The sequence below is a fragment of the Siniperca chuatsi genome, linkage group LG18 (assembly GCF_020085105.1).
Source record: "Siniperca chuatsi isolate FFG_IHB_CAS linkage group LG18, ASM2008510v1, whole genome shotgun sequence".
In the NCBI taxonomy this organism is placed as follows: Eukaryota; Metazoa; Chordata; class Actinopteri; order Centrarchiformes; family Sinipercidae; genus Siniperca; species Siniperca chuatsi.
Genome location: NC_058059.1, coordinates 20,877,363 through 20,889,551, shown reverse-complemented (window position 1 = coordinate 20,889,551; position 12,189 = coordinate 20,877,363). Strand labels below are relative to the sequence as shown.

General features: G+C 40.6%; 1 protein-coding gene across 1 annotated transcript in view; it reads left to right on the top strand.

Moving 5' to 3' along the window:
• The window catches only part of niban2a (niban apoptosis regulator 2a), a 32,027-nt gene that overhangs the window by 16,796 nt on the left and 3,042 nt on the right, over positions 1 to 12,189 (top strand). The window contains exons 6-13 of the mRNA XM_044174932.1: positions 3,003 to 3,118; positions 6,414 to 6,518; positions 6,653 to 6,815; positions 9,178 to 9,365; positions 10,472 to 10,627; positions 10,898 to 11,011; positions 11,555 to 11,662; positions 12,075 to 12,186. Coding sequence (XP_044030867.1) covers positions 3,003 to 3,118; positions 6,414 to 6,518; positions 6,653 to 6,815; positions 9,178 to 9,365; positions 10,472 to 10,627; positions 10,898 to 11,011; positions 11,555 to 11,662; positions 12,075 to 12,186 — 1,062 coding nt within the window. The remainder of the gene's footprint in view (positions 1 to 3,002; positions 3,119 to 6,413; positions 6,519 to 6,652; positions 6,816 to 9,177; positions 9,366 to 10,471; positions 10,628 to 10,897; positions 11,012 to 11,554; positions 11,663 to 12,074; positions 12,187 to 12,189) is intronic.

The following is a 12,189-nucleotide window of genomic DNA, read 5'->3' as shown; positions in this document are numbered from 1 at the left end:
ACACACACACACAATCTGTTCCTTGATCTAACTTGGAGACACATGGAGAATGTGTAGTGGTTTACAGACCTGGCAGATAGTCAAAAAATATTTTCCTCCAATTTCTCTTGAAGTGAGCAACAGGCTGAGAATGCAGAAGAATTCCCTTTCAGGCATTTCACACTGGTGATCTGGCCATAGTTTGAGCCATAAAAGAGTTCAAATTACTGATTTATTCTTTGCATCTCTGTAATGTAAAAAAAACGGCAACCACCGAGACTGAATGTTGTAGCCCAGTGGTTTCCAGCCACCAGGCCACAGACCAGTACCTGGCCATGAGTAAACAATATGATTCTAAAAAAGTATTTAATACTTATTTAATAGTCTATTACTATTTATTTTAGGGGCTCTAATTAGTATTACTTGGTATTGGCGCAGTCTGTCTGCTGCAGTATCCTGTTGTGGCCGTGACAGGGAGTCAAGAGAGGGAACTCTCTCTTAACTCCCTGTCACAGCCACAACAGGATACTGATTTTGTACTACAGTAGGTCACCAGTCCGTCAACAGCCGCTTAGCCACTTTGTCCCAATGTGCTGGGTTCCTATTACCGTTGCAACTAGCTAGCTAACATGAGTAAAACACAAAAACATAAAGAGTTTGAGAGCTTTAACGATTGCTTTAGAAGAGATAGGACGGTCCGCGGTGCAGCCGAAGCAAAAGTGCCTTAAGATGCAGTTCCTCTAATGGCCACTAGAGAACGCTTTTGACTCATATTCACCTCACGCAGTATCTTTGCCTCACATGTGTTTCGTGTTATCTAGCAGCGAGGGCGGGAAAGCCTGCTCAAAAGTGCACAAGGTGGTTGTTCTAAGCTGAACTAGGAACAAGTAAATATCAGGTAGTGGAACACAAACATCTGTACATGCAAATTATGCAACTATCATTCATGCCAACATTTTTATTTCATATTTGGCCAGCATGCTAGTTTTGGCAGAGAAAGTAAAATACCTTTTCCATTGGGATTCAGCCATGTGAAACCAAATAAATAAAGACTATTCATGGGAAAACCGGTTGGTTGACTGTTTCAAGAACACTTTAAAAGGCCATGTAGCTGTTGTTGACATGCACATTATCAGTTGTGGGTCTTGAAATGTCTTTAACTTGTATACAAGGATAGTAAACCATAAGCCAGCCTGCTGCTGTGTCCCTCACACACTTTTCATTGCATTTGACCTCTAAATGATGGCTAGTCACTTGCCAACATGGCAGCTGTCTGTGCCGTTATTTTCCCACTGCGGCTCTAACCTTAGTGTCCAGTGAATTCTCAGGAAAACATGTGCCAAAACAAGCTAACACGCTGACCCTCAGCTTGTCAGCAAAGGAGTTAGTGAGCTGGGAGCAGAAAGCTTCCTGTCTGGCTCTGCCTCTCCCCCTCCTCGGTCGCTTCCTGTCTTTGTCAGCCTCCTCTGAGTCACAGACTTACAGCCACAGACAAAACACTCAGGCAATAAAGACACACGCATGCACATCGATGCTTGTGCATAACGGACTTCACATACAACAATATAACAGATTATCACTCAGGCATGCTGGGTAAACCAACCATTCATTCATAATGCTGTACAGGAAAGTTGCATTTCTGTCTGTTATTTGTTGGCACCTTTAAGAGGAATCAGCCTCACAAGTCAGCAAGAGTGGACGCTGTAATATCCAGAACAGCCTCGCCAAATATTTTGTGTGTGTGTGTGAGAAGCATGTATTGACCATATAAAAATGTGTACAGTTACAGTAGTACAATAAGTACAGAAATGTGACTTTCGTTTACTGTTTGGGCACATTTCCAGCTGTCTTTCAGCATAAGAATCACATATTTTGCTGTGTCAGTGGTTGTAATGCCTGTAATGACATCTGTCATCAGAAACACTAGTTTGTTGTTACTGTAATGTTTTAAAAAGGCATGGGTTGTTTTTGGTCATTTCATTAGAGAATCAGGATCATATATCTACTTTTACTTAAGTAAGGGGTTTGAATATTTCTTTCACCACTGCAAAATGGAAATACTTCAGTGGAAACTGTACAAGTCCAACACTTACTGTAAGTGTTTAGGCCCACTGAAAAGCTGAAGCAGATGGGTAAGCTTTTTAAAAAAGGTATTGCTGCTATTGTTGAAGTTCTGCGATATTATTGACCATCATAAATGATGGTAAACTACATTTCAATAAGGGCTGGGTTGAAAAACAACAAACCTATCCTTTAATTACACATTTGTGCGTTAGAAGGACTGACTCTTGTTGACCAAAGGAGAAAATCACATTTATTTAAAGGAGGAAGTGCTCTGAAGGACAAACTTCTAATTATAGGGATGTTTTATTCCATACACCTGTTTATACTCTTTTGTGAGGGATGCATGACTTTCAGCACTGTGGCCTTGAGAGAGGGAGAGAGGCAGCTCTTTAGCTAGTGATGTATGTTTATCAGTTAAATAAAAACCACATGATAAGAACCAACTTCCCAAAAACACACACATGTTGCAAAGTGCTTTGTGAGCTGCTTTTATCGTCCTGTCAGCTGGGAGGGGCAGTAACTATAGCAACCACATAAAATCTGTCCCTCAACAAGCCAACATCTTCCTGTTTTGAGGAATGACACAGCTGTGTGTGATAGGGGCGTGTGCATGTGTTGTCCTACACTCAAACAACTGTGACTGAATATACTGCTGGCCAAAATGATACTTTCAGAAGTGACTCAGATGTTATGGAAACGGTTGTTAGTGGGAATCTGCAGAAGCCAATGAAATGTCCACACGTTTGTTCATCTCATACCAAGTGAACATCCATTAGTCATTGCAGAGCATTCTGAGACCTTACTTCAGTACAAAGAAATCATGCAATGCAAAAAAAAAAAAAGCATCCCGCCATCTTGCTACTGAGATCATTTCAGCCAACTGCATCTTCTTTTAAAAGAGGGAAGAAGGAGGTCTTGTTTCTCTAATGTTAAGCATTTGCTCTTTCCTGCCCCAACAGGTCTGTCAGAGGACTGCACTGTTCAGACGCCAGCCTTCACTGACACTGTGAGACTTTACAGACAAGCCAAAGGACACTACGGGACCTGGGATATGATGTGCGGACAGCCCCCACAGGTCAGGATATCAGATTAATCACAATACAGCTGTGTTCCAGTTCAGAGGCTGGATCCTCTAAAGTCTGCATTTCTAGCTCTAAAAAACGGTCCACATTTAAACATACTGTAAACTGGGCTATCATGAAACTTGTCCTTGTTTCCCCACTGGCACAGTATCTACACATTGCTGGTAGTTTCCAGGAGGGACACTTGGAAATGTGTGACCTTATGAGTTGATGAGGAGCACTTGAATGCACCATTAGTTTTAGACTACCTCATTTTGGGAGGTTCAGCCCTGCCTGCAGGTTCTCCCCTTCGTGGGCTACGTCCTTCGGAAGATCCAGCCCCTGAAACAACTTACATTTTCCTCTTGGGAGGTGGATTGACACTGAGGCTCTTGTACCTAAATTAACATGTTTGCTGCAGGTGACAGTTAAAACAATTTCCAAATAGTCCCTGTGAGTACCTGTCCAAAGTTCAGGTCAGGGCCATAGTTCAACCTATTGAGAGGCCACAATGATGGATGATATGCATTGGTAGAAAAATACTTTTCAGAGGCAGGGCTGCCTTCTAGAGAAAAGCTTTTTCTCAGTGAATAAAGCTCAGGAAAACACCCCATCTACATCATAAACACACACCCCTTTCTCACGCTACAGTACAAGAATGCACCTACACAAGACCTTCAAAGAGACTGTCAGCAACAAGACCCCACCCCTCAACATACTAGCATTCACAAGGACACACACACACACACACACACACACACACACACACACACTCTCACACAGAGTTGAATGGGGTCTCCCCTCTGAATGAGTCCCTTTCAGTCTCCTGCTAGTGCAGTCGCTTTTTCTTCATTAATCCCCATGTTTCCTGTCTGTATTTAAGTTTCTCTCTAGTTCCCTGAACATTACAGTATTTACTCAGCTAGGTGGACACGTTAAAGCTACAACGATCAATATTTTTATATTAACAGTGGATCAAATTAAAATGTGATAATATAGGTGTTGGTACAGTATATGGTTTTCAGCTTGTTGTGTTGTTGTTCTGCTCCCAAGTAGCCAAAAGTTAAAATCAACTCAGCTTTAAAAAAAAAGGACATGTTGTCTCTTTGGCAGGGTTTATGTTGTTACAGGTTATATACGAATACAAGCACCAGGAGTTCTTTGTCTTGAGATGATTGAAGTATTCATGGGGACTAGCATAATACAAGAAAAATATAGTTCATTTATTGTATCAGTGTCAATAGTATCATATCATGTGTGAAGATACTGTCTCGTTATACTGACTTGCGACGCTGTCATCTTGTCCCTTTTCTTCTTTGAAGGAAAGTACCATTTCCAGCTCATATTGGCAGATACAGAAGACTATAAAGAGTAATACAGAGGAATCCTTTGTACCAGACAAAGAGCTCAAAATGTTATATTTCGTAATGTAATAAAGACGATTTTTTTAACTGGAGCAGATGGCTGTGTGCTATGAGACGTTTTTGGAGAATATACAGGGTATTTCAGGCGGTACAGAAAGAGATTTTTCCATTTTCCAGCATCTCTGCCTTTCAGACATTTCTGTGGGTTTTTAATCTATTATGTGAATACAGAAGGGGAAAATAAGCTGCAGTTGACCATCAGTACTGCACGTAGATATGAGCTTTATGAATCCAGCAGAGAAAACCATAGAACAAGAGCTCATCTGTTTAAATGCAATTGATAGTAAAAACAAGAGCAACAACATAACAACATAAGAGCAGAAATTAACAGCCAGTTGACAGCAAGACATGAAACAAGCAAATAGGCCTTTTTCATGGAAAACATTTTGACATGTAAGAAAATCACAAGTGTAAATAATTTAAGTAATGATTATTTTCCATGATCCATTTTGCTGCTTTGGTTTGAGGGTCTTGGTATTGTGCATGCTGGCTCACTGTCAAACTGCCATGGCTTACTAGGACGAAGCTGATCTCCACCAGCTCCCTGGAGGAACTGAGCCACGTTAATGTTATTAGTAACACCTGTGCTTTTCCTACCTCCAAAATGTCTTCCATGAAAAAGGCCTCACAGTTAACTGATGGAACAAACACCAACTTAACAGAGCCAAGGTGGTGTACAGTACAGTTGAAGAACCTAAGGATTAAATAGACCGCCTTTTTACGAAAGGTGCGTTAAATATATTTATATATACTTAAATATACTTGAAGCGCATAGTATGTCATGTGTGAATGTAGCAGAGTAACAGTTGTCTGTTTGGACTAGCTAGCAGGTTTTGCACCATTTCAGTAATACCTTTCTTGTAGAATGCTAGAGCATTTTCAGTGTGTTGTTTTCAGGCACCATCCTTTTTTTTTTTTTTTTTTTTAAAACAACTTTATCTAGAAAACAAAATATGTTAGATAGCCTACCGTAGATACAGACAAAATGTGGCATAATAAGCTATCCAGTGCATACATTAAAACATGCAAATATTGATAAAAAAGGAAAGAAAAGTATATTTTTATGTTTTTAAATATATATTTTGCTTTTTATAATAATAATGATAACAGTGCTTGAGGCTTGAATAAGTTTAGTTTTTATGGCCTTACAATTTTGACTAAGCTTTGGGGTATCCAGGTAGATAAAAGTGGCACTAAATACATTGAAGTGTGAGAGATCAGCGAAGGTAACAGCTAGTCACAGCCACCAATGCAACAATAATACAGAGAACACCATTTAATAAGTACCATTTAAATTAGTACTTCCAGACAAACAAGCTACAATATACCTTTTGTTTGTCAGGCCTGTCTCTGTTCCTCTGTGTGGAAAAACTACTCTGCTTTTGTCACAGCCATTCATTACCCAGCAACATGTTTCACCAAATATTTAGTCTATCTTAAAACCTTGTGGAGGTGCTGAGCAGTGTGTGTGTGTCAGTTGTTAGGGCAGTGCTACTGAAACCAGCTTTCCTGCCTCGTAACCACAAAGGACAGAGTGACTGCACTTTTTTAAGCTTTATTTTTGTTTTTCTTTGGGTGGGGGATACTGGTTGTTTTTTGACTACACCTCTAATGTAAAAATCCCCAGCTGGCACATTGCCATAGTTACTATAACATCCTGTAACTGGTGAAAAGGCAGGACTGATCTTGCAGCTAACAGTATGAACTAAAAGGACCATTAGGTAGAAATCAATCCAATCCAATCTGTATGCAAACGGAAATCCGAGCAGGATCTCTTCCATTTCTTTTTATATTGTATTTATTTACACATAAAAAATACACTAAATATAAAAATATGTATTAAAAGTGTGTAAATACATAAATAGAGTATATTGTGTGTGTACAGATTCTGGCTAATCTGGTGATGGAGACCCTCCACCCAGAGCTGAGAAACGTGATTGGTCCACGTCTGAAGGGGAAGATGCAGCAGAGGCAGAGGAATTGGATGTTGGTGAGTTCCTGTCATACTGTACAGTGCACTGCAGACATGCTGTACAAACACAGGATAGACTCAAACAAGTCCAAACCAGTTATGTTTTTGAATGACTCTCTCTCTCTCTCTCTCTCTCTCTCTCTCCCCCCCAGATCTCTGATGCAGTGTACAGGCAGGTGTTGTCTCAGACCACCGGTCAGTACGAAGCACTGGTCGAAGCCTGTGAGGCCCAGAGAGTTCCACTGGATGCCAGACTGCGAACCGACATGGACCAGATCATCACGTCTAAAGAACATGTCGGCAACAAGATACGAGGTGACAAAAGATCTACGTCTTTTCTTCATAATCAGTTAAATTTGACATTTGAACAGAGAATGTTTCATGGTGCTTCAAGGAATAAAAAAAGACAAAGAAATGCTGGCAGAAGACAAGAAATATTCCATGTTTAATGGCATATTTTAATCAACTTTTACCACCTCAGTTTATCTTCATACACGTCCAACATGCTATGCAAAATGACTTGGTTCACTTGGTGCTCCCTGAGCCGTGTAACATGATCTTCCCGACCGCAAGTGCACGCTTCATTATATCGCTTACTGTTTGCCTTAGTGAGATGTAGCTGCAGTTTCTCTGGTTCAGGGATTATTGGCACAGTGAAGCGATCAGTCTGGTCACTGAATAACGCACACTGCTCAAGTTTCCGATGAGTTTGTTTGGACATTTGGCACTAACAGGGCCTTTCCTCTGTAACTTAACCTCCCTCCATATCTGACATTTTCCAGCTCTTGTTTTACTCTCTGCACTTTCTCCTCACAACTTTTGTTGTGTATTTAAAGGGACAGTGCACCCCAAAATCAAAAATACATATTTTTCCTTTGACCTGTAGAGCTATTTATCAGCTAAATTGTTTTGGTGTGAGTTGCTGAGTTTTGGAGATATCGGCCGTAGAGATGTCTGCATTTTTTGAATATAATGGGACTATATGGCACTTGGCTTGTGGTGCTCAAAGCGCCAACAAAAATAAATTTGGAGCCAATGTAAAGAGGCTAAAACAGGTGTGATGTGGTCGTACATCTTGGTTCTGGTTAATAGCCTAGCAGCTGAGTTTTGTACAGTCTGCAGTTGTGTCAAAGTATTTTGATTAAGACAAGTGAACAGGCTGTTACAATAATTGAGGCGTGAGGAGATAAAAGCGTGTACAACAGTTTCTGCATCACTAAGATTTAAAATAGATCAGATTTTTGCAGTGTTTCTTCGGTGATAAAAACATGATTGGACAAGCTTAGTGATATGTTGCTCAAAACATAAATTGCTATCAAACAGGTCACCAAGATTTCTTACACCAGGCTTGATATGTTGTGACAGGTTACCAGTAGATGGCAGTATTTGTTTAGTGATGTTTTAGGGCCCAATAACAAGGATTCCAGTTTTATTTGAGTTGAGCTGAAGAAAATTTATCGACATCCAGCAAGCATGGATTAGGAGAACATTATTGGTCCCAGAATTGAACTTTGAGGCACACCGTACTTGATATGGGAAAAGGATGACATGAAGTCATTAATGCTGACACAGAATTTCCTATTGGACAGATAAGATGAGAACCAGTCTAGTGCTGTGCCAGATATGCCACAGAGTGCCTCATCTAAAAGAATGCCATGATCAGTTGTGTCAAAGGCAGCACTTAAGACCAGCAGCACAAGAATTGAACACATGCCTGTGTCTGCATTCTTTAAAAGGTCATTAGTGACTTTGAGAAGGGCTGTCTCAGTGCTGTTGTGTTGATGAAAGCCAGATTGGAACTTTTCAAAGGTATTATTGTTTTCTCAGCAGCTGCTTAGATACAAGTTTTTCGAGAATCTTCGAAATAAAAGGCAGTTTGGAGATTGGGTTATAGTTATCCAGGAGGGTGGGATCAAGCCCAGGTTTTTATAGGACTGGCTGGACACAAGCAGTTTAAATTAGAAAAACTCAACGACAATGTCTCTTTACAGATTACATTTTGAAAATCATGACCCAGTCATGATTTCTTAGGGTGAACTGTCCCTTTAAGTCTATTGTCACTCGCTCATTCTGTTTGATTAGCTGGCTTCTACAGCACCAGAGCATCCACCCTTTGAGCGGTGAGCCTGTCAGCTTTCTATTCAAAAGTTAACTTGGCACAGGCTGCTCATTTTTTGTCATGTATACTGTTTCCCATTGAGCTTAAGTGGCAGAACTGCATTCCATCACCTGCACTGTATGGGCCGTTTTCTGACTTTATCCCACAGATAAGGCTCGAAGCTACAAGTTAACTGAACAAAACCTTGCAGGTTCAGGTTACATGAGGGTAATGCAGAGGTTTCAGAGTCGTAATCCTAGCCGTGCATTTTATTTTGTTGGTCTCTTTTAGCGCAGGTTACATTGCCAACAATCGGGTGTATCTTAGAGAATGAAAGTTGCAGGGTTTCCATTTAAACGACGAAGCGTGTTTACTTAAATGTCATCGCATACATACCAACCATTTTAACCTGGTATTAGACAATGCAATTCCTGTGACATCAGAGCCATGCCTTTATTTTTCTTCATGCCTTAACTGACTCTTCATCATCATCCGTAGTGTTACTTGTTTACAAGCTGCAGCAACTAACCATGAATATGTTTTTTTTCCCATTCTCCATGCATCGCTGGTGGCGTGCAGCTCTGACGTTGCCCAAGGCGGAGCAACTCCTACAGACCAGTGTCCAGCCATACATCAGCTCCATCCTGGAGGCCCTGATGGAGCCCACAAGCCGAGGTTTCTCCGAGGTCAGGGACGTTTTCTTCAGGGAGCTGGTGGAGATCAGCAAGAACTCGATCAACGGAGGGGACAAGGAAAAACTGGGAGACGTGAGTCATGTTTTGCTGGCTGCAAATATTTCTGTCACTCTTTCTGTACATGAATTAAACGCACAGTATGTAATTTCTTTGAACTGCATTTTTTGCTTTGAAAGGGGATATGATGCCATTGACAGGTGACCGAATGAAACGCACCGTTACCTTGATTAAAATAACAGATTTTTCTAGGTTTGAAAATTGTTGGAAACATTTGGGATAGTGTAAGTACACAACTCAACAAAATACATAACATAGGTCTAGTCGTTTTTAGACATTTTAATGCAGAAAAGTTACATATTATATGTTTAATGTAAGATAAGAGTTCAATTTAGGTGTTAACATGGTTCATACTAATCTGACATCGCCAGTAACACAACACAACATGTTATGGCTAATGTGTCAGCAAACAGTTGAAGCTGTCTGCTGCTGCTGGAAACAGAATAGATGAGGGCGGTGAGACTGAACCGTACAGTATATGTGCTGTAAAATCAAAACAATGAGCTAAAAGAAGCACAAAAAAAACTAACTCTGTAGAGCTGCAGATTTAGTTGGTGATAATTCTGTGGGTTTGTCACTCCCTTTCACATTACACATAGTCATTTGATTAAGTGTTAATGTAAAAAAATTTGATTAATGCAGCTTCAACAGACACACTGTTACTTGCAAGATTGGTTGTTAACAGGAAATCCACCCACATCTGTTACCCATGCTGGGGGGTTTTTTTCCACACAAAACTGCCCCACATGATCACAGAATCAAAGCAAAGACAAAAACAACAAAAGACTGATGAGTTACCTAGCTCTGACTGGGTTATACTTACTCCAATTAAGACTTAACTTTAGTTAGAGAATATGGTTAAGGTGTTAATGTATGAATGAGTATTGCCTGACTTTTAGTTATAATTATTAGAGTGCATGAAAAGACACTGTGTTTGTGGAAGCCTAGGCCACGTTAGTGCTAGTCTTTAATTAGAAGTCAGGGAGTGTCCTCAGCTGCCCTCGGTGTCTGATCCCGAACAATCATCTCAACCTTTGTCTTTGTTTTGGTTTGAATTCTCCTTGCATTAAGCTTGTACCACCTTGATCACCATTACCCAACTTTATCGGTCTTCCCTTCAGCACATGGAGAGGCTGTCCATGCTCGCCTTCCACCCGGTGAAGATGCAGAGCTGCTATGAGAAGGTGGAGCAGCTCAATATGGAGGGGCTGCAGCAGAGGTTCGACGTCTCCAACCCCTCGGTGTTCGTCAGCAGGGCTCAGATCCTCCTGAGGGAGGTAACGTGCTACAGCAATTTTCTCTGATATAATACAAAGATTTAGCATGTAGCAAAGCAGTGTCAGGATGCCTGGGAACACTCCCTAGTTCCTAGTAAGGCAACACACACCTGCAACCTGCCCTGCCTGCGGTGAAGTCTCTACTTACACCTGCTGGACAAAAAGAGTATGACAATTTGTAAAGATAAACTTTGTGAGTTGTGGTTTACTGTCACAACCAGCATCAATCTGTTTCTTGTGTTATAACTTTTTATTTTTTTATTGTGACAGCAAATGGACAATGCAGTGTACACATTTGAGCAGCTGCTCAACCAGTCTTTAGAGGGCCAGGGAGAAGATGACATGTGCAAGACCATCCAGCGATGCCAGGACAGGGTTCTCAAGGTACAATTCAAAACAGAGATGTAATATAGTAGACAAACAGATGGGAAGCTGGACGAACAGACAAAGTCAAGTAAAGACTTCATCAAATATTTTAACTATTTTAGCTACAGCACATTACAGAATAAAGGATACCACTATAAAACAGAAATTTAGGGTCAGTCTCAAACTATAACAATATTTTTACCCTTAGTGCAAACTAGCCATGCAGATTTATTTTGAGATATCGGCTCCACTCTAATACAGTGAGTGTTAATAAAATTTAATTTGTGTTGCTCACAGCATTAAAAATGATTTTAAAATGTGGATATTCCAGGATAAGTCAGTCTTTGCTGAAATGAAATCTATCTGCGGTTCACCCAGTCTGACAGTATCTGGATATACTGTATATTTTATTAATCTCCAGAGGGAAACTGAGGTTTCAGCAGAAGCAGAATGAAATGTTGGAAGAAGTGAACTGCTAAGGTAAATGTGATTTGTGAAATGAGTAGAAACGCTATTAGGAGACATTGAACTATACATGTGTTTCTGGTCTTCCCCTGTCAGAAATATGATTATGACAGCAGCACAGTGCGCAAGAAGTTCTTCAGAGAGGCTCTGCTGCAGATCATCATCCCATACATGCTGCAGCAGCTCTCGCCATCCTGCTCACCTGTGAGATGCACCCAACACAGCCTCACATCACCTTTCTCTCCACTTTTTCATCTTCTACTTTCTTTAAATTGCATACATTACAGTTTACCATATGTCATAACAGTATTACTCTTTCCATCTATTTATTTAGCACCGTCATTATTATTATTATTATTATCTACTGTATCTGAATCAATGGCTCTGTATTAGTTTTGACATTTTTAAATTGACATTTAATGTTTCTGACACCTTCAATTAGCATGCACCCCTGGCCCGTGGATGAGTGTGACTTTGAACACATGCAGGATCACCAGGGATGCATGCTCACTGAAGGGATCAGAAAACATTAAATGTAATAAGTTAACTGATATGTAGGCAATGCATTGCCTGCTGGAAGCTTTATGAAGCTCATGTCTGCCCCCCTCCTCCCCAGGAGCTGCCTCGCTTCAAAGAGCTAATCTTTGAGGACTTCTCCCGTTTCCTGCTGGTGGAAAATATGTTCGAGGAGGTGGTGCTGCAGTCTGTCTCCAAGGACATAATGATGGGTG